This window comes from Mirounga leonina, unplaced genomic scaffold (genome assembly GCF_011800145.1).
Source record: "Mirounga leonina isolate KUSES-001 unplaced genomic scaffold, KU_Mleo_1.0 Mir_94, whole genome shotgun sequence".
Classification (NCBI taxonomy): Eukaryota; Metazoa; Chordata; class Mammalia; order Carnivora; family Phocidae; genus Mirounga; species Mirounga leonina.
In genome coordinates, this window is record NW_023270855.1 from 5,917,023 (window position 1) to 5,939,820 (window position 22,798).

General features: G+C 44.1%; 2 protein-coding genes across 10 annotated transcripts in view; one reads left to right on the top strand and one right to left on the bottom strand.

Annotated features, from left to right (window-relative positions):
• RAF1 (Raf-1 proto-oncogene, serine/threonine kinase) overlaps positions 1-1,040 on the top strand; it is a 71,539-nt gene extending 70,499 nt beyond the window's left edge. For 4 of the 8 annotated variants that reach the window (XM_034997365.1, XM_034997366.1, XM_034997364.1 and 1 more), the window contains one exon: positions 1-160. In XM_034997365.1, the coding sequence (XP_034853256.1) occupies positions 1-144 (144 nt within the window). In that variant the 3' untranslated portion in view covers positions 145-160. The other 4 variants (XM_034997363.1, XM_034997367.1, XM_034997368.1 and 1 more) reach the window with 1 other exon arrangement.
• The window catches only part of MKRN2 (makorin ring finger protein 2), a 27,860-nt gene continuing 5,996 nt past the window's right edge, over positions 935-22,798 (bottom strand). For both annotated transcript variants that reach the window (XM_034997371.1, XM_034997370.1), the window contains exons 2-8: positions 14,747-14,875; positions 13,353-13,534; positions 11,860-12,164; positions 10,491-10,705; positions 8,557-8,667; positions 2,587-2,731; positions 935-2,411 (exon numbers count right to left, since the gene is read on the bottom strand). In XM_034997371.1, coding sequence (XP_034853262.1) covers positions 2,274-2,411; positions 2,587-2,731; positions 8,557-8,667; positions 10,491-10,705; positions 11,860-12,164; positions 13,353-13,534; positions 14,747-14,875 — 1,225 coding nt within the window. In that variant the 3' untranslated portion in view covers positions 935-2,273. The remainder of the gene's footprint in view (positions 2,412-2,586; positions 2,732-8,556; positions 8,668-10,490; positions 10,706-11,859; positions 12,165-13,352; positions 13,535-14,746; positions 14,876-22,798) is intronic.

Sequence of the window (22,798 nt, forward strand, 5' to 3'; positions counted from 1 at the left end):
ATCCTGTCTTCCATCGAGCTGCTCCAACACTCTCTGCCGAAGATCAACCGGAGCGCTTCGGAGCCATCCCTGCACCGGGCGGCCCACACTGAGGACATCAACGCCTGCACACTGACCACGTCCCCTCGACTGCCTGTCTTCTAGCGGACTTTGCACCTGCACTCAGGCCGCCGGGCGGGAAGGGAAGTCAGCAGGCACCAGCAGGCACCAGCTTTCGCTCCCCTTTGATGGAGGCGGAGAGCTCGTTTTCAGAGAAGCTGCTGCTAAGGACCTTCTAGACTACTCAAGGGCCTTAACTTCATGTTGCCTTCTTTTCTACCCTTTCTGGCCCTGGGAGAAGGAAGCCATTGGAAACGCTGATTTGTCCTGCGCCCTCCCTGCAGCCCCTGTGCTCCTGAGCCGAGAGCCTTCTCCAGATGCGCCTGCGGCTGCCGGATGCCAATCCGTGATCTGGGGCCCCAGCTGTTGGCTGAATGAGTATTTTTTTTTAGGGCAAAAACAAGCACTCAGAGGGGAAATGAAGGTAGCAGACAAACGAGCCCTGACGTGGACATGTGGGTATCCGCTCCTAGGGGAATGCTTATGGGAAGGACTGCTCTTCAGAGAGTGGTGTGGCGTCAGACACGGAGTTTTGCACATAACACACCAAACAGCCCAGGACTGTCGAGAGACCACGGCCGCCTGAAGGGGCGTTGGTACTAGGGACCTTGACTTCTGGGGACACTTCCTCTCCTTGGAGGCCTCCAGGGCATTGGGACGGTTTTCCAGAAGAGGCGCTCGGCCCACCCCTGCCCGTCTCCTCCTGCCCTGTCAGGGAGCAGTCTTCCATCTCACTGAATCTGTCTTCCAGGAGCTGCCCCTGTGGGGCGGGGCCGCCGGGCCAGCCTTTCTCTTCAGTCACATCATGCGGATGCAAGGAAGCCAGGAATACAGGTTTTCTTGATGATTTGGGTTTTAATTTTGTTTTTATTGCGCCTGACAAAATACAGTTATCTGATGGTTCCTCAATTATGTTATTTTAATAAAATAAATTAAATGTAGGTTTAATGGCTGTTTCTTCCTTCTACTGAGCTCACAGCTTGAACTCTCCCCCATCTGTTCATCCCTCTGGAGCAAGAACTCAAGCAGCAGGAAATGGGCCCAGAGCCTCTGCTGGGAGAGAGTCTAAATCAGCCTTTGTACTGTCACCCTTCACTAAAGCATTAACTATAAAAATTATGCAAAAAGCACTCTCAACTCAGGTAAGAGCAGACCTTTTTCTACCCACACTTCAATGCATTTTATAAAATATTTGGTATCTATAACAGTTTATAAAAATAGATTAATTCAGGCTTGGGGTGAGTTCTGATTCACAATGTTAGGGTCCTTCGATTAAAGTCACAACTTAGGACAGAGGACTTGTTTTTTTTTAGGACCATTGCTGGGTCAGAACTAGAAACTTTGTTGGGTGCCATTAACTTTTTACAAAATTTGAAATCAAAGCCAGGCTTTACAGATTGAATGAGTGGCTTTGAGCAGGGGCACACGGTAAGAGCATGCGTGTGCTGGACCCTCAGTAAAATGACCCTTGGGGCTTGAGCGCAAGGAGAGCCCACAGGTGACAGCCAGGGATGGGCTTCCCCGGAGCGTGTGGCCCCGACACCAACCAGAAACGAGGGGCTGTACCTCTGCTGCGCCCAGAGCCGCCGCCCGTACAGGGAGGGAGGTTCACACTCTGTTCGCCGAACACACGGGCAACAGGGCCCCTGCTCTGATGGGGCCGCGAAGAGCACTACAAGTTCTATGCTAAGGTGTGCGGTCGGTGCCCCCACTGTACGTTGATTTGATTTACATGGAGCTTTTCGAGAAACAGCTTTTGGCGACACGAAGTACGTGAGGGGAAATGCACTAGAGGGATCGTCCCACAGGGGTGAAGAAGCCTTTGTCAAGAAAACTCTGCTTTAAGGGCAGTTGCAAGGTGACTGTTTCTAGGGAGCTAAAGCTCAAGAAGGACAGGAGCCAGGCTGGTTAGCTGGTCCCCCTAAGGAGCCTGAGGTGCACCTAAAGAGAGCAACTAGGAAATTAGCGATTCCATACACTTAGTAAGTTATTTTATATCCTTCACTCCTCCCATGGCTGTAATAATGGAGAGGGGATGAGACCAATGTTAAGTACAACCCCAATCAAGTCCAAGCCACATGCCACGTCGGGTTGCAGTAAAGGAAGCTCTGCACACCCTAGCTTGGGAAGGCTCGGCCGGCAGAGCCCAAGATGCAGAGGGAACCGTCTACTCCTTAGGGTTCTGACGACTCCACTCCAGACAGGTGCATGAAGAGGTCCCCAAGCTCTGTCATGTCGACATCTTCAGTGTTGGGGACATGCCGGCTTTCTCGATTCTCAATGAAATCCCAGAGCCGTACTGAATTAAAGAACTGCAAAAACAGCCAGCAGATATGCCTGGTTATTATTAACAGCAACAGGAAGGCCAGTTTATTTTTCTCTTGCTTACCCCATTCCCTGCTGCCAAAGCTATCAGACAAGGGGCCAGGAGCAGTACCTGAAATGCCACCAAGTGAGTGTCCTTGACAGAGATGGCAAAATCCTTACCCTCACGGTGCCCTCCGAACTGAGCTGCTTCCGAGGTTTTTCAGGCTCCGCCAGCCGCCCGTCAGGATAAGCGTGGCGGTAAAGGCATTTATTTCCAAATGGGCAGGTCCCCTTGCCTTGCTCAAAGTACTTACAAGCTTTTTTCCTGAAAAGTAGAAAGAAAAGGTCAGGAGGATGGTGGGAGAAGCTGGGGCCCAGAAGGACCAAGGCCTTCCTCCATCCCTGCCTGTGATGCCCGAGTTAGATGAGCCTTACTTTCTATGTGGGGAAGCTGAGGCTCAGCGAGGTCAGGATGATTTCCAAGCTGAATCATACTGCCATGGTGACATGCAGCCTCACACAGACTTGAACCTGCATGGGGGACTCCAGTCTTTTGAGCTCGCAGGGCTCCAAAGAGGCCTTCAGGAGAGCACAGGCCTGGCAGCTCCTCTGGGCCGGCTGTCCGGGCTCCAGGGTTCTGGAGCTGGGCTCCTTGCCTCAGCTAGAAGTCCCAGTAGGAGCCCCCCCAGGGAAATTTCCCTTCCTCCTGGCCAGCAATGATGTCGAGGGAGGGGGAGCCTTGACTTCGGAGGCACAGAAAAGCGGTGAATATTAGCAGCTGCCCAAAGTTACAGGTCTCATTCCAATTTTCCTTGGTCTCCACCCTCTAGATCTACCGCAGGGCTTCTTAACTGTGGACCCCTTCTCAGAGCAGTGTTTTTTAAATGGATAAAATAAAACACATAGGGCAAAAAAATTAACTTTTTGCTGTGTTTTTTAGGCCTATCTTCAAATTCTACTCATAGACCCCTATGTTAACCCCTGCTCCTGAGGAAAAACACAACCAAATAGAAAATTCCTGCTTCTTTTTACTTAAATGAAATTTGACTTCTACAATCGTAAATGGTCCCATGGTGAAGAAGAGGTGGAGATGCCCAAGAAGGCAAGAGCGCATCTGGGAGTGCTGAGGAAGGGAAGATGCACCGCGAAAGCCAAATCGCAGCAGAAAGGGCAGGCTGCTACCAGGGGCAGCTGGGGTATGTGACAGTGACAGATGACAAGGAAGGGGGACTCCTTGATGCCACTGTTTTTCCTGTCTTCTCAGACAAGTGGATGGCAGAGACCGGTGATGAGGGGGCTCTGACCAAGTTCCCTCACAACCGTCCACTGCAGGAAGGAGCACCGTGCTTGCCCGGGCGCCTGCTCCCACCAGGTCTGACCCTGGCGCCGGCTGGGGAGTGGGTCCAAGCAGAGCTGTGTGTGTCCACCCGTCATGGCCTCCACCCCTGAGGCTCTGAGCAGAAGTTCCCAAATGACTGCTCAAGCGGGGAGGTCTCAGCAGACTGCTGGACACTGGCTTTAATAAACTTCAACAGGTTCAAGAAATCATTCTCTAGTCCTGCCTCCCAAATAACTTGCTTTTTCCTTCCCCAGCCTTACCTGGTCACCAAGGACAAAAGCCTCCGGTGCACACAGACTGCCTCCTTGTTCTCAGCTCTCCCATGCGACTGTTAACTCCTGCTTACAGAGCACCTCCCCAGTCACCCCGTCCCTTCCGTCCCCACACTGCTGAAGCCACGTGGGTACTGTCCTCGGCTACCTGCCTGCCACAGTCATTTCTTAATTGGCCTTCCCACCGGCTTCCAGCCTCTTCACACTACGACTGGGGAGCCTGCCGAAGTGTGTCACTTATTCTGCCCCCTTAGATTTCACTCCAGTCTATCCTGTAGGTCCTACCACATCCTTCCACACACCTCGTTTAACCCCAGGGCCACTCCCACTGCTCCCCACACACAACATCTGTACCATTCTGCACCCAAGCCATTCCATTCCCCCTCACTCCCAACACACACACACAGCTGTTCATGCTTCATGGCTCAGGGTCCCCATGCTGCTTTCCCTGATGCTCCCAGGTGGATCCAAGTGCTTTCTCTGTTGGGACATGTGGCTTGGGCCTCTCAGGAAGAATCTGTCACCAGAAAACATGGATCGTAATTGCCCTTTTGCAATTTCCCTTGAAATTATCTTACTAATCTATACTCTATGTCCCCCACTGGTGCTTAGTTTGAAAGCGCCTAGCCCAAAGTAGGCGTGCATTAAATGTGTGTGAAATGCCTAAAAGCACCATCATCAATGAAAACTAAGGCCAGGAAAGACCCAAACAGAAAGAACATGAGAATTTCCAGACCACGCCAGCACAGCTGCTTCCTACAGGCTGGCCCCTCTGCCTTGCCACTCCTGCCCTCTGGTGGACACATTCCACCACGTGCAGGAGGGGACCGGGTAAACCAGGAAAGTATTAAGCCTTTATTAACTGCTCACAGGCAATCTCAAGGAACCATTAAAAAAGGTGACATGCAGTGCCCTTTAGTACGACCAAGCACACTTCTCCCAGAGCCGACCCTCTGGCAGTTAACTAGCAATACCAATTTTTAAAAGACCCGAAGGCACTGGAGAATGAACAGCAGGAGGATTCCTCAAGAAATTAAGACACTGGGAAGAACAGAATGGCAAGAAGGGAGTTATCTTTCTCAGAAAAAATAGCTTTTAGCCTAGAGCAAGCCAAAGTCAGGTGTCTAAAACTCCAGGGGCAAATCCACAGTCTCCCTGGCCTGAAGGACAACAGGGTTCGGAGGGAAGCACCCACTGGAAAGCGGGGAAGCAGTCCCTGAGCAGTCCCCGCAGAGAAGGGCCCGAGAGGGAGAACTCCAAATACTATGTACTAATTCAGCCCAAAGGGCTGGCCCGGACATCAGTGCAGCAAAAGCTCACGGCCACTTAGCTGAGGATAAGAAACCAAACAGATTCGAACTGCTGCCCAAGAGCTAAAATTTAAAGACTTTACCTGCATATAAAAACATCAACGCTTTATTGTTTGACTTAAGAGAATCCAGGATCTGGACAAGATAACACTGGCAGTGTCTAGGCTATGATTCAAAATGATTCAACATACAAAGAATCAGGAAAACGTGACTTAGACACCAACTTCAAGATGACAAGGAGTTGAAAGCAGCTACTCCTGGGGAAGATGAACAGTGAGGGGGAAAAAAATCGGAAAGAAATGAACAGATGAACAGACCCCAATGCCCGTGTGGCAGTAACAAAAAGTCTATTACATGTTATGAAGAGTCCCAGGATAAGAAAAAACGGGGCAGGAAAAAAACTGGATGGCCAAAATTTCCCTAAATTTGGGGATGACAAAACCTTACAGATTCCAAGAAAACCACTCCCAGGCAAAGTAGCAAACTGCTGAAAACCAAGATAAAGAGACAATCTTGACAGCAGAAAAATGACCTACTACAATCTAAATTACCACTGACTTCTCAGAAACTAGAGGCCAGACTATGGTGGAACAACATTCGCAAAATACTAAAAGAAAATAAAGAAATGAACTATAACCCAGAATTGTATTCACTGAAAAAGGAGACAAAGATGTAAATAGAACTGATTAGTGCAGTATATTTAATGAAAATATCCTTTCAGAATGAGAAGAAAAGCTATTTCTGCTAAAAAGAAAAGAGTTCATCACCAGCAGATCAATAAACGTTAAAGGCAGTTCTTGAGGCTGAAGGTAAATTATACCAACTGGAAGGAATTATATACCAAATCAAAGAGCACTGGAAATAGCGAATATCTTAGTAAATACAAACTTTTTTTTCCTCTTTAAAAAAAAAAAAATCATAGTATTTACCTTGCTGGGTTCTTTTTTTTTTTTTTTTTAAGATTTATTTATTTTCTTCATGAGAGAGAGAGAGGCAGAGGGAGAAGCAGGCTCCCAAGGAGCAGGGAGCCTGATGCGGGACTCGATCCCAGGACCCCAGGATCATGACCTGAGCCAAAAGCAGACGCTTAACCATCTGAGCCACCCAGGCGCCCTACCTTGCTGGGTTCTAATGTATGTAAATATTATATCAATGTCTTAATAACAGTAAAGTTGCAGGATACAAAATCAATATATAAAAAATCAGTTGCTTTGCTACAGACCAACAATGAACCACCAGAAAGAGAAATTAAGAAAACAACCCCATTTACAATTGTATCAAAAAGAATAAACTAGCAGGGCTAAATTTAGCAGAGGAGGTGAAACAGACTGGTACGCTAAAACTATAAGATATGCTCAAAGAAATGAAAGGCATAAATAAATGGAAAGTATCCCATGCTCATGGATTGGAAGAATGCTGTAAAGATGTCCACACTACCCAAAGCAATCTGCAGAATGAAAGCAATCCTATCAAAATCCCAATGGCATATTTCAAAGAAATAGGACAAACAATTCTAAAATTGTATAGAACTATAAAAGACCCCAAATAGCCAAAGCAATCCTGAGAAAGAACAAAGCTGGAGACATTTCCTGATTTCAAGTTGTACTACAAAGCTACAGTAATCCAAACAGTATAGTACTAGCAGAAAAACAGACACATAGATCAGCAGACAGAATAGAGGGCCCAGAAATAGGCCCATGCAGGTATGGTCAATTTACAACAATGGGGCCAGGGATATTCAACGGGGAAAAGACAATCTCTCCAATAAAGGATGCTGGGGAAACTGGGCCACTGTCTTACACCATACACAAAAACAGCTCAAAATTGAAGACCTGAACGTAAGCCCTAAAACCATAAAAATTCCTAGAAGAAAACACAAGGGGTTAAGCTCCTGGGCAATGGTCTTGGCAATGCTCTTCGTGGATTTGCCACCAAAAACGAAGGCAACAAAAGCAAAAATAAAGTGGGACTACATCAAACCAAAAAGTTTCTGCACAGCAAAGGAAACCAAACAAAATGAAAAGGCAACCTACTAAATGGGAGAAAATATTTGTAAATCATCTATCTGGATAAGGGGGTAATATCCAAAATACATAAAGAATTTATATAAGAACAAAAACAACCACCACATTCCATTTAAAAATGGGCAGAGGAACTGAATACACATTTTCCCAAAGAAGACATCCAAATGTCCAACGGGCACATGAAAAGGCACTCAGCATCACTAATCATCAGGGAAATGCAAATCACAACCACAATGAGATAGCACCTCATGCCTGTTAGAAGAGATTATCTACACTTCCATGTTTGCTGTAACATTAGTCATAATAGCCAAGACACAGAAATAACTCAGGGTCTGTCAACAGATGAATGGATAAAGAAGATGTGGAATATACATACAATGGAATATTACTCAGCCATGACAAAAAAGGAAATCCTACCATTTGTGACAACATGGATGGACCTTGAGGGCATTATGCTAAGTGAAATAAGCCAGAGAGGGGTGCCTGGGTGGCTCAGTTGGTTAAGCGGCTGCCTTTGGCTCACGTCATGATCCCAGGGTCCTGGGATCGAGCCCCGCATCGGGCTCCTTCCTCCACAGGAAGCCTGCTTTTCCCTCTCACACTCCCCCTTGCCTGTGTTCCCTCTCTCGCTGTGTCTCTGTCAAATAAATAAATAAAATCTTAAAAAAAAAAAAACTTAAAAAAAAAATGAAATAAGCCAGAGAAAAACAAATGCTGTATGAGATCACTCATGTGGTATCTAAAAACAAACCCAAACAAACATAAACAGTCAAACTCATTTAGTAAAAAAAAGTGTTGCCAGAGGCTAAGGGAGAGGGTAAATAAGGAAAAGTTGATGAAAGGGTACCAACCTTCAGCTATATGATGAGTAAGTATCTCGTGTAAAACATGGTGACTACAGGTGATAACACTTCATAAAACTGGAATTTGCTAATAGAAGAACTTGGAGGTTCTCACCAAAAAATAAATGAATAAATAAATAAAAAATAAAGTGATGGATGTTAATTACCACGATGGGAGTATCCTCTCACAATGTAGATCAAATCACCATGATGACACTTCAAATATCTTATAATTTTATTTGTTAATTATACCTCAAAGCTGAAATTTTAAAAATTACATTACTTTGTCGGGTTCAAAGGTATGTAAATATAATGCATTTGCCAGGCAGGCACCAGAATCCTATCTGAACTCAAAGTACTTACCCCATTCCCTGTTTGAAAGCTTCAATCAACTCGTTCTTTTTATTCTGATCTTCTACCCAATACACACTTGGAATTACAAACTCTGATATCACACGGCATTCTGGACAAGACCTGAAATTAGAATCAAGGTTAGTATGGGAGAGATGTAGTTATAAATCCTGTGCACACTGCACCACCAAACCCCTTGTTCAAATGCATAAGCACTCCAAATGTTTCCTAACCAAAAATTCCACAAGGTACAATAACAATCCTCTAAGAACCTTCTTTACTGTTTTAAGTTTTTATTTAAATTCCAGTTAGTTAACATATAGTATAATATTTGTCTCAGGTGTAGAACCTTACTTACTGTTAAAAACATGTTCTTTTCAACAATAAGAAGACAACCCAATTTGGGGCACTTGGCTGGCTCAGTTGGTGGAGCACGCAACTCCTGATCTTGGGGTTGTGAGTATGAGCCCCCACTGGGTGTAGAGATTACTTAAAAATAAAATTTTTAAAACAAACAAACCAGCCCAATTTTAAAATGAGCAAAAGATTCGAGTAGGCATTTCTGCAAAATGGCCAAAAAGCATAAAAAAGATGCTCAAGATCATTAGTTATCAGGGAAATGCAAATCAAAACCATAAGAAGATACCACTTCACACCTACAATCAGAAATACAGTAACAAGAGTTGATAAGGTTGGGGAGCAACTGGACCCCTCCTACGTTGCTGGTGTGGCCACTGTGGAAAGCAGCCTGGCAGTTCCTCAAAATGCTGAACAGTTACCATAAGGCCCAGGAATCCCACACCTAGCTATCTACACAAAAGAAATAAATATAGGCCACAAGACAACTTGTCCATGAGTATTCACAGCAGCATTATTCATAATAACCAAAAGAAGGAAACAATCCAAATGCCTGTCAACCAAGGACCCCACTAACTGTGGACATCCACCCGGGGCCATGCTCCTCAGGTCTCTGCGTGGGCCCGCGAGCACGGGCCAAGGCTGAGAGCCGTCAGCTGGGGGGAAGCTCGGGGGAAGCAGCTGGGCCTAGAAAGGCTATGTGTTGTAGGACTCCATTTACAATCAAGGACCAGGACAGGCAAAGCCAGAGGCTAGAAAGTAGAGGAGTGGCTGCCGGGAGCTGGAAGGAGCAGGGAGGAAATGGGCAGTGAATGTACACAGAGGTTTCTTTTTGGGATGATAAAAATGTTCTAGAATTAGACTGAAGTAACGGTGGCAGCAACTGTAAAAGGACTAAAAACCACTGAACTGCACACTTTTATCTCAATAAACCTGCTATTTTACCACCCAAATGTGTGACTTCAGGCACATTACTTGACTTCACTCTACCCCAGTTTTCTTATCTGTAAATGAGAATGGTCACTGGGTCTGAGAGAATTATGAGTTAATGTGTGTGAAGAGTTTCTAACAGTACACAGCACACATTCACTTTTCAGTATGAGTAAGCTCTTACCCCGTCCCTCTGAAGAATTTAAGAACCCTGTGTTGTTATATGTCAAGGATATCTCAATAAAGCTGGGGACAAAAAGAATCCTGTGTTGGCTCCATGGAGCACAAGCTGTGTATCATACATTATGTGAAATGTGTTAGATGTATTCCATTTAATCCTCAAACAACCCTATTTTACAGATAGTGCTGGAGTCAAATAGGCCAGTGCCATGAACACTTTCTCATACAGATGATCCCCGCTGAGTGTCCCCAAACATCCTGATGGTTGGCAGGAGTTGTTACCTACTTTTTTTTAAAGGAAAAGTACTTGGGCTCAAGAAGGCTACTTGATGTGCCCAGGCTCCTGCAATCATGGGCTTGGACTCACTAGTTATCTTCACACTGGAGGACAAGGGGAGGGATTAAGAGTAAATAGAAGAAGGACCCCAATCTAACGCTCTCCCCAGCCTCCACAGCTGAGACCCTCTAGCTGGACTTACTTAATGATTGGGTTCTCAAACTGTTTGGCACATCTCCATTGCCGGATGCAGGACAAGCAGTATGTGTGATTGCAGTTGGAGAGAATCCCAAATCTCCTCTCAGAAGCAGATGCCTTCTCAAGGACCACTTCCATGCAGATACTGCACACTTTGTCCTGACTTGCTTGGAAGGCAAAGGCCTTTTCCATCTCATGTTCGAATGTCGACATGCAGATCTAAAGTACGGAGAGAAAGGAGGGCCACACTGTTAGGTTCTGGGCTGCTGGACACAAAGCTCTCTCAGACCACAGAAAGGACTTCACACCATCACCTGCCCAGCCCTTTGCTTTCCTAGCATGGTATGGTCACCTCCAGTTTAGAGCTGAGACTATGGAGGTCCCAAAAGATTCGAGGACCCATGTGGAATCACAGAATTCCCAGAACCTGCAATCCCAGTCTCCTGGCTCTTCTGGGCACTCTTTCCCCACTCTGAACTACATCAATATCAGAAATGCTGGACAATCCTTAACTTGAAACATTAGGCTGGTCGTCACGAGTCAGAGGGAAGCAGCACTACTTCTCAAAAGAGTAAGTTATTTAATGAATGTATTCATTCAGTAAGCAGGTGCTCAATACTCCCAGGTGAAGCACCATGTATCAGGCATGAGTGTCAATGCGAAGAGCCTGAAGACCCAGGCTCTGCCCTTGGGAGCTCACGATGGATACAGATGCGAGACAAACCAACACGTACAGCACAAAGACCTCAATGCACCTGGGTGCAGAGGAAAGCTCTCATTCTGCGCTCACCTGAACACCCCCGGGAAGACAATGGAGAGTGGAGACTCAGCCTTCACACACCATGGCCTGCTCATCATCATGAGCTCTGACACTGAGGCTGTGGGCTCCTTTCGGTCTCTCTTACCCATCTTCATACCAAGCACAGAGCCTAGCGTGATGCGGCGCCTCCATAAACACCGGGGACCTAATGGCCTGAAAGGTCCCTTCCAATACTTGGCTCCTCAAATTCTCTAGAACTTGGCCCGGCTGGACCCCAGGCACAAGGATAAGTAAACCTACGGAGGATGTGTGTGTGTGTGTCTCTCTTACACACACACACACACACACACACAAACACACACCACTCCTGAGTTATTCATTCTCTGAACTTTGCACTGCTTTATGTTTCCAATGCCTCTTCCCTTTTTCTTTATTCTAAATAATCAAAAATTCTCAAAATGACAACAGGAAAAAGGACTTGAAAATAGGATTATAAACATGCCAGGTACATATTGAGGACATTATGTGCAGAGAGATGATTACAGGAACACCAACAATTTTGTCACTTAGTGCATTTCTTAAAATAAGTTCACACAAAGGCTTGCAATTTTACCTTCTCGTGAGCTTTCCTTTGCTCTGGGTCGAAGGGATGCAGGACTCGTAACCTACAGATCTCACACACTTCTCCATGCAAGTAGACACAAGCGTCCCCGAATCGGCACTCCCCAGCCGCTGCGTAGGGGCACAGCTGCCGCTCACTGCTGTAGGAGCTGCCGGCTTCCACGTCATCGAGGCCACTCCTAATCGCATCGAGGTAAGAGTGCGGCTTCATCTCTGGGCTACTCTGGGGCTCACTGCAGCCTCCTGCATTACTCACAAGACTTGGGGAAGTCTTTTCGTCAGCCAGGCCAGAGAGATCTTAATACAAAACACATAGCACACACATAAAAGAAAACTTGGCCCAAACTTTCTGGTAAGCAGTTAGTGAAAACCTAACAAATTAAGTAACTCTGACCTTGGAAATTCCACTCTTTCCATATAGGAAAAAAATAGGCCAAGAGGGAAAAACAGAAGGAATAGTATAAAATGCTCATAGTGACATTACTATAATCATGATTTTGTTTTAAAAAGGAAAAAACATAATTGGCAACACAGGAAATTCACAAAAACAGACCACGATATACAAAAGAACAGTAAAGTTGCTGTTTAAAAATGACAAATACGGAAATGTCAACCCGTGGACCAATAAACACTAAAAAAATGGTAATAATGATAGTTTTTTTTAAACACCAAAATATAAGTCAATGGGAAAATGAAGTCAATAAAATACAGTGCTTTCCTTTATATTAGTAAAGATACCGATCATTATAAAGTAAACTAGAATGAAAATCTAGTGAGTCTTTGGGTCCCAAGGCCAGTGTTGAACCCCTCTATGGCCCCCTTCTCCCCTACAGCCCTCCCGCCGCATGCACTTACGGCCTTTTTAGAGAGGACACGATTACTTGTTTGCTTAGGATGGACTCTACCTATCTTATCCCACACAAGTCTAAGACCCAGAAATCCCTTTACTTGCTGAGGACCAGCCAATAAAAATAACTTTTATGATCTGTAGCCTACTTCCTCCCCAAACCCTGTTCCAAGGTACAAACCACTCCCCAAACCCCAATATACTGCTCTATTACCAAAGCTGCTACTGGAAATACCAAACTGGCTAAGCATAATAACTAAGACTATGAACTGACCTAGAAGTAAAACAGTGAAACATGCTCTTTATCAAAATATGTAGCTTTGAAATGAGTCACCTGGTGCTTCTCAGCATTGGGGAACCACCCCGTGGAGACAGCAATTACACGCTGACAAAAGGTACCTCTGCATGTCTTGTCAGGCCAAACTTGGCAGTGAGCCTAGCCTGCAGGCAGAACACATCACCTGAATGCTCTGCAGCCAAATGAAGCTGTCCTCAGGACAGGTCTGGTGTCTACACTCGAACACCTGGCAGGGGGACTAGGTTAGGGACTCCCATGATAAAAGGGGCCAGAAAGGAACATCACGAACAAACAGGACTGCTATTCCAAAAGAGGCAATGAAATGACTCTGCTCACTCACTTCGGTCTCTAAGTACCAATGTTCTCTTTTCACGTTTCCCAGGCTCATGTAAGTTCGTTTTCACAATAGATGCAGTGAGGTCGGAAGCAGGGTGAGGACTGTGGAAACCCGGGGAGGGCACACCGTGGGGCATGGTGCCCATGGCACCACCAGCTGCAGCAGAAGGCCTCGTGTGATCGTATCTAAACAAAGCGCACAGCAAATGCATTAGGGAAACACCACCTTGAGTGCCTCCCACACTCCCTAGACGTGGACCATCTTTTCCTCTGCTCCACTTTCCATATTTTAAATGATAGAAGGCTTATCAGTTAGTAAGAAATGCCTGGTAATTCAGAGTGAGTGGTAGGTACAATGCCGTCTAGCAGCACACTTCAGTGTCCTTGAGGGACGTGAGTGGGACAGAGTACAGAAATCCTGAACATTCCAGCCAGATGTTGGAAGTGAAATCTCCTGAGACCGAAGCCAGTGCTCTTCTGGCAGGAGTCCCCCAAAAGTTAATGATGGCCAGTGTAAGAGCCGTAGACCGGCCTTTCCTGGACTGTCTCTCTGGGGCACGCACTGGCGGGGCGGGGGGCGGGCAACTTCTACAGCCTCCAGTCAGCACAGGAAAGAACATACCAGCCCTTCACTATAAAAGCGCTTGAACAGGTTTTTGGGATGTTTTCCTGTTTAGAATTTACAAAACTTGCCTATAGATGTGAGTGGGAAAAAGGCAGACTCTATATGCATATAAATGTTCACTGCAAGGGTACTCATAGCAAAAAACAAACAAACAAACAAAAACCAAACTGGAAACCACTTAACTATCTAAGAGAGGAATAGTTAATAAAATGATGGTATGTTAACATTATGAAACATAAAACTACAGTTAGGAAGTAAAGTAGCTGCTTAGGGAAAAACTTGTGACATGTTAAGTGAGGAAAAAAGCAAGATATATATACTGTGAGTGCAATTTTGTAAAAGACTCATAAGAATAAGGTCTGAAAAGTGTTTTGAAAAATTAAAATTACTTTTATTGTAATGAAACTGAGATTTCAAAATGATCTGCTGTACTTTTGTTAATTACTTTCAAATTAGAATTTTCCCCTCATCGGGGTGCCTGGGTGGCTCAGTCGGTTAAGCGTCTGACTCTTGATTTCAGCTGAGGTCATGATCTCAGGGTCGTGAGATTGAGCCCTGCTTTGGGCTCTGCATTAGGCGTGGAGCCTGTTTGGGAATCTCTTTCTCCCTCCCCCTCTGCCCCTTACCCCCCACGCTCTCTCTCTAAAAGAAATAAAATCTTTAAAGAAAAGAGTTCCCTTCATTGACACCCATGCATGCTCCAAATGAAGGCTCTGAGTCCCCGAGAGTATTTAAGCTGATAGAACAGCTGGGGGCAGCTGTGGGGCTCTTGCCTGCAACGAGTCCCATAGGCGCAGTAGCCCTTCTGATAGTATTTGCAGATGGTGGATGGCTTGCTGTTCGCCAAGTCATGTGAGAACAGGCACTGGTTTCCTTCCCGACACACACCATGCATAAAGTACCTGAAGAGACAAGCAGAGGCATAAAACTTTTAGAGGCACACTTTGCTTTATAAAAATCACCATATTCTTGAATCTAGCATACAAATGCTTATTATGCATGGATTATGTATCAAGGCTCTATTAGGCACTGGAGATACACACATTATTTCCTTTCTAAGCCATAGTGATTTTTGATACATCACAACTAATTCAACGACAGTTTTCTGGAAGAAAAATCCCATAAATTTCTGTTTTAAGATATACCCTCTTGATTTGAGATGTTACATATGTAAATGTGAGACTCAAAACTGAGAAAATACTCTGAAAAACTGTTCTGTTCTCATGGAGCTTAAAGGGTATGGTTGTAAAGGAATCAAGAGACCTGGGCCCAAGATCCAGCCCTGCCATATAAGAGCAAGTCACAAAACAAACTTCCCTATGCCTCACTACCTTCATCTATAAAATGAAAATTACATTATCTACTTTACTGGGTTGTGGTGAGGATCAAATTAGATAGTGCAACACCAAAAGATATACGTAAGAATGTTCCACTGAGGTGTCAAGCTCTGATCCTGAAGAAATAACTGGGAGGCATTCTGATTCTGTCCAGCTAGAGTAGAGAAACCTGGCTGAATACTCAGAGCAAACAGCAGAGAGATTTCAAAGGCACATGCCTGGGTATTAAGGGTAAAGAGTCCTGAAGAGTATTTTTAGACTCACCATAACAAAGCTTAAAAACAAGTTTCAAAAGGATCAAGCAGATAGCAAATAACTTACTGTCAGCCAAAACATACTTTAGCACTCTTTGAAGGAAGACAATAAAATCCAAATGCTCAAAAACACTCACAATGGCATCCAATAAAAAATTAGCAGCTATGCCAAAAAGCAGACAAATGTGACCCATGACCAGGAGAAAAATTAGTCCATTACAGGAATGACAGATGATGGAATCATTAGGACTTTAAAAACAGCTATTATAAGTATGTTCAATTATGCTAAGCATGAAGAGAAATGGAAAATATAAAAAAGAACCAAATGGAACTTCCAGAAATGAAAAGTACAATATCTAAAATGAAGACTACACTGGACAAACTTACTGTAAATTAGACAGGACAAAAGAAAATCTCAGAAGACCTGAAGACACAGCAATAGAAACTACTCAAACTGAAGCACAGAGAGGAAGAAAGAAAAAGGACAGATTTTTGCTTCTAGCTATGAAGGAGCATGGAACTCGCCCTTCAAGGTAAAAAAAAAACAAAAAACAAAACCAAACAACTGGAAAACAGAACAATATATATGAAAAAGCTGCTCTGAGACAGAGACAAAAGACAACACAAGACCAGTCTTTGAGAGAAGGGAAACAAGGGATGTGAGCCCAGGTTCAGCCTGGTTTCTGCTGGGAGGTGTATTCTGGACCTTGATGCAAGGAGGTGAACCCTGAGCAGAGCACAGCAGTCTTGCTGAGCTGAAGAGACAGACTGGAGTTCAAGGAGGCTGAGGTAAGCTCTATATAGAGCTTGTAAATAGTCACAGACACACAATCAATAGACTTTTGATAAACGTGTCTGGGTAATTTAATAGGGGAAAGAATAGACTTTTCAACAACAAATGCTGGACCACTGCAGTATCCACATGGAAAAAAAACGAAGCTCAAACATTATATTATGTGTCTGCTGATGTGATCCAATATGAATTAAGTATAAAACATAGCCTGTGATACATTGTAGCCAAAAACATTTAACTCAAATCCAACGAAAATCCAGATCTAACTCACAGTTTGGGAACAAGCTAAAAGCCATCATGAGAAAGCAATCAGATAAATACAAAAGAAGAGGTGGGATGTGGACCAGGTTTCTTTAACAAGTGTCATGGAAGGTGGGGAGGGGAACCTGAGTTTGGAAAACAGATGGGTGTTTTTTTAAAAACTTAAATTTACCATACGACTCAACAATTCCACTCCTGGGTGTTTACCCAAGAAAAATAAAAACATATGTTCATACAAATACTTGTACATGAATGTTCATATAAGCATCATTCATAATGGCCAGAAAGGGACAACTTGTACAATTCCATCAACTGGTGAATGGGTAAGTAAAATGTAATATAGCCATACAATGGGATATCATTTGGCAATAGAAAGGAATGAAGTACTAATGCATGCGATAACATGGATGAACCTCAAATACATTATGGTAAGTGAAATGACCCAGACACAAAAGACCACATTTCGTATGATTCCATTTATATGTAATGTCAAAAAAGGGGGCAGAAGCACCTGGCTGGCTCAGTCAGTAGAGCACACGATTCCTGATCTTGGGGTGGTGAGTTCAAGCCCCACGATGGGTGTAGAGCTTACATTAAAAGGGCGGTGGGGGTGGAGGCAAATCTGTAGGGACAAAAAGTAGATAAGTGGTTCCCCAGACTGGGAGAAGGGGTAATGGGGAATGACTGTGAATGGGCACAAGGGGTCACTTTGGGGTGATGAAAATGTTCTAAAATTTAAGTGTGGTGTTGTACAACTCTAAATTTACTAAAAATCTTTTACTTGTATGCTTAAAATAGGTGAATTTTATGGTATATAAATTCTACTTCCATAAAGCTGTTGAGAAAAATTTAGGGGCACCTGCGGTGGCTTGGTCAGTTAAGTGTCTGACTCCTGATTTCGGCTCAGGTCATGATCTCAGGGGTGTGAGATCAAGCTCCCTATCTGGCTCCACACTCAGCAGGGAGTCTGCTTCTCTCTCCCTCCCTCTCTCTCTCTGCCTTCCCCTCGAACTCTCTCAAAGGAATAAATCTTAAAAAAAAGAAAAAAGAAAAATTTAAAAAGGAGGGAGCTGTGCTAGGTTAGTAGACATTACATAAGGTACATAATAACCAGGTGCAATATTTAGTCCAGGATTATATCCTGGTTTGAACAAACCAGATGAAAAGACATTTTTGGAACAAATGGGAAAATCTGAATATGAACTGGGCATTAGATAAAATGAAAACTTATTGACATGGGAAGTTAAAAGATTAACTGAAAAAAGCAGATTATAAAACAGCATTTACAGTAAAATAGTGCAGTCACTATGGAAAACAGTACAGTGGTTCCTCAAAAAATTAAAAATAGAATTACCATATGACCCAGCAATTCCACTTTGGGATACATATACAAAAAACCCCAAAAGCAAGGACTTAAGTACTTGCACACCCATGTTCCTAGCAGCATTATTCACAGTAGCCAAAAGGTAGGAACAACCAAGTGTCCATCGATGGATTAATGGAGAGACAAAACGTAGCACATACATACAATGGATTATTCTGCCTTAAAAAGGAAGGAAACTGACACATTTTACAGCATGGATGAACCTTGAGGACAATGTGCTAAGTAAAATAAGTCAGACACCAAAGGACATATACTGTATGATCCCTCTTATGTAAGGTTCCTACAGGAGTCAGATTCCTAGAGACAGAAGCAGCATGGTGGCTGCCAGGGGCTGTGATGAGGTTGGGGAGTTAGTGTTTAATGGGGACAAAGTTTCAGCTTGGGAAGATGAAAAAGTTCTGGAGACAGACGATGATGGTTCCACAGCAGTGTGAATATATTTAATACTACTGAATTGTACACTAAAAAATTGTTAAGATGGTAAATTTGTTATGTATATTTTACCACAATTAAAAACTTTGAAAAGAACACATTACATTCTCACTTTGGAAAAACCAATTTTTAAAAATGCATACACACATACATACATGAGTTTTAAAAATCTAGAATGATATATAATTGCACGTTAAGAAAGGCAATCCTTGTGGGTAAAGTATATGGTAATTTTATTTTCTTATTTTTGCTGACCTGTACATTCTAACATTTCCACCATGAACATACACCGCTTTTGGAATAATAAATGATTTTAGTTTTAAAAAAATACACATACTGGTGAAGGTATGGTTAAAAAAAATAAAATGCTCAGCTCAGTACCTATCTCACAGTAGGTACCCCCGAAAGTTCAGCTCTTATTAAAGTCCAGTAAAGCACAATGGCAATTAAGCTGACCATTACAAAAGGGACCCGTGCCTTATCACAAAGCATGCAGAGTGCTGAGGAGACACATACCATGAACTGAGAGAGGGCAACATCCCAGAGGAGGTCAGGCCCAAGCACAGTCTGCAAAGTGATGGGGGTGCCAATGGGACAGAGGACAGAGAAGACAGCAAGAAAAATGCAGAGAAGGGAGGCACTGGGAGGGAGTGCAAACAGGCCTGCCGAGGGATGAGGCTGGCGTACCATTTACTTGTGCTCCAAATTACCCTGGTGTCCGCTGACATGCTTATATGAGTGTATCTTAAAACAAGGGATAACAAAGGGCCCGTAGTCAAGTCAACTTAGGAAATGGCAGTCTAGTCTTTCTCAGAGATTTACGAAAGACAGTAGCAGAGGAAAGGTTTTGAGAGTCCTGTCATAAAGAAAACTGTTTACAGGCATACTTTGTTTTATTGGGCTTTGCAGCTACTACGTTTTATAAATCGGAGTTTGTAGCATTTACCCACATCATGTCTCTGTGTAACATTTTGGTAATTCTTGCAATACTTTAAACTTTTTCATTATTACTATATTTGTTATGGTGATCTGTAATCTGATCTCTGATGTGGCTATTTTAATTGTTTTGGGGTACCATGAACCCTGTCCATATACGATGGAGAATTTAACCAATAAATGTGTGTTCTGACTGCCCCACCAACAGGCCGTTCCCCATCTCTCTTCTCTCTCCTCGGGTGGCTCCCCATTCCGACACACAATCATATTGAAATCAAGCCAATTAATAACCCGACAGTGGCCTCTAGCTGTTCAAGTGAAACAAAGAGTCACAAGCCTCTCACTAGTGAGGAAGGCATGTCGCAAACTGAGACAGACCAAAAGCTCTTGCACTGAACAGTTAGCCAAGTTGTGAATGCAAAGGAAAAGTTCTTGAAGGAAATGAAAAGTGCTACTCCAGTGAACACACAAATGATAAGAGAGTGTAACAACCTGAATGCTGATATGGAGAAGGCAGGAGAAGGTCTGGAGAGAAGAGAACACCAGCCACAACATTCCCTTAGCCAGAGCCTAATGGGGAGCAAGGCCCTAACTCTCTCTAATTCTGTGAAGGCGGAGAGAGGTGAGGAAGCTGCAGAAGGGAAGTGTGAAGCTAGCAGAGGTGGTTCTTGAGGTGAAGGAAAGAAGCCGTCTCCATAATATAAAAGAGCAAAGGGAAGAAGCAAGTGTTGATGTAGAAGCTGCAGCACGTTATCCAGGAGATCGTGCTGAGATCATTAATGAAGGTGGTTACACTAGACAACAGATTTTCAATGCAGACGAAACAGCCTTCTAGTGGAAGAAGACGCCATCTAGGACTTTCATAGCTTAGAAAAGAGACGTCAGTGCCTGGCTTCCAAGCTTCAAAGGACAGGCTGACTCTCTTGTTAGGACCTAATGCAGCTGGTGATTTGAAGTTGAAGTTGAAGCCAGTGCTCATTTACTCTCTGAAAATCCTAGGGCCCTTAAGAATTATGCTAAATCTACTCTGCCTATGCTTTGTAACTGGAACAACAAAGCCTGGATGAGAGCACATCTGTTTATAACATGGTATACTGACTATTTTAAGTCCACCGTTGAGACCTGCTGCTCAGAAAAAAAGATTCCTTTCAAAATATTATTGCCCACTGACAATGCACCTGGTCACCCAAGAATTTTGGTGGAGATGTACGAGATTAATGTTGTTTTCATGCCTGCTACCACAACATCCATTCTGCAGCCAGATCAGGGAGTGATTTCAATTTTCAAGTCTTCTTATTTAAGAAATACACTGTGTAAAGCTATAGCTGCCATAGATAATGATTCCTCCGGTGGAGCTGGGCAAAGTCAATTGAGAACCTTCCAGTAAGGATTCCCCATTCTAGATCCATTAAGAACATTCGTGATTTGTGGGAAAAAGTCAAAATATCAACATTAATAGGAGTTTGGAAGAAGCTGATTCTGACTCTCATGGAGAACATTAAGGGGTTCGGGACTTCCCTGGAGGGAGCAACTGCAGATGTGGTGAAAACAGCAAAAGACCTATAATCAGAAGTGGGGCCTGAAGACGTGACAGAATTGCTGTGAACTCATGATCAAACTTGAACGGATGAGGAGTGGCTTCTTATGGATGAGCCAAGAAAGTGGTTTTGTGAGATCTGCTCCTGGTGGAGCTGTTGTGAAGACTGTTGAAATGACAACAAAGGATCTAGAATACGACAAACTCAGTTGATAAAGCAGTGCGGGGTTTGAGAGGATAGACTCCAATTTTGAAAGAAGCTCTACTGTGGGTAGAAAGCTATCAAACAGGATCGCAGGCTACAGAGAAATTGTTTGTGAAAGGAAGAGTCAATCAATGTGGCAACTTTTACTGTCTTATTTAGAGAAACTGCTGCAGCCACCCCGGCCTTCAGCAGCCACCGCTGTGATCCGTGATCCATCAGCCAACAACATCGAGGCCACACCCTCCACCAGCAAAAGGATTACAACTTGCTGAAAGCTCAGATGATGGTTAGAATTTAGCAAGAAAGTATTTTTAAATTAAGGTATGTGCATGGTTTTAGACATAATGCTATTGCACACTTAGTAGACTACAGTATAAACGTTAACTTTTATATGCACTAGGAGACCAAATAAGTTCATCGGACTCACTTTATTGCAGAATTTGCTACATCGAGGTGGCCTGGAACCGAACGTGCACTTCGGAAGCGTGGCTATATAGTTATTACATACACCCTTTCCCATGCTTTTTTCAGAAAAAGCCACTTGAGCTGCAGGGTGGAAGACAGATTTGGGGAGGGCTGAAAGTGTAGTGGGAAAAGCCTATTAGGAGGTTGCTTTGTAAAGGAACTTTATCTGTGAACCTATGTTTTAACTTTATTTAAAAAAACATATTACGGAAAATCTCAAACATATACAAAAGTAAACTAAAGGGCAGAATGAACTCTCAAGATGTCCCATGCTGAGGCTCAAAGAGGAGCGATGACTTAAATACAGAAGGTCAAATGCTAGGATGGGGACCCCAACTCTAGGCTTCCCAGATAGGCCTGACCTTCTCCCACCACAACTGACTTCCCTGTCACTCTGCCTTTGCCCATGCTGTGGCCCCTGTCAAAAACACTGCACCCCATCTTTCAGTGCACTGAATTGTTAGAAGCCGCCTTCCTTCGTGGACCAGCCCAGGAAGACTTCTCACCCTCCAGCCTACTGTGCACTGTCGCCCCTTCAACCCAGAAGACTCACTAGTGGCAGGCACACACTATGGTGCTTCCCAGTCCGAGGCCTCTGACCAGAGAGAGCTAGTGCTCTTAAACATACGGTCAGGAACATCTGGTCTCTAGTGAAGAAAGCCTGGGAACAGCTTCAGGAAGGCACAGCTGGAACATCACTAAATGTGACTGAACACAGAAAGCCTAAACCTAACCAATTACCTGGCTGTGTCTGGAACTGGAGACAGGCTTAGCAACGGAAGGCACGCAATGGTCTCTAAGGTAAGTCAGGAAGGCCTGAGAGACCCAGACTGCCCTTTCCAGAGAAAGGATGCCAGATAACACAAGTGACAATTCATGCTGTACTTCAGCCTCTGCGATGGGCCTGGGAGGCTGCCTCAGCTGGAGGCCACAAGATTTGAAGACCTTCAATCCCTTCTTACTCACTAAACATACTTCCAACTTTCCTTACCTGTTCATCTTCCCAAAAGCGGAGGAAGTATTGGCCAGGCCCCCTAACAGTTCCTTTTCTCTCAGGAAAATGGGAAAAGGGTATCTAGTTTTTAGGTCTCTCTTGAGTTTAGCTAGCGGAGCCACCTCGAAGTACACCAACAGAATCAAACTTCTGAGCCTACAAAGATGAGAACAGGACCCTATGACTTAAGCGACTATATAGAGGCGCCATCCTGTAGGGTTTTTCCT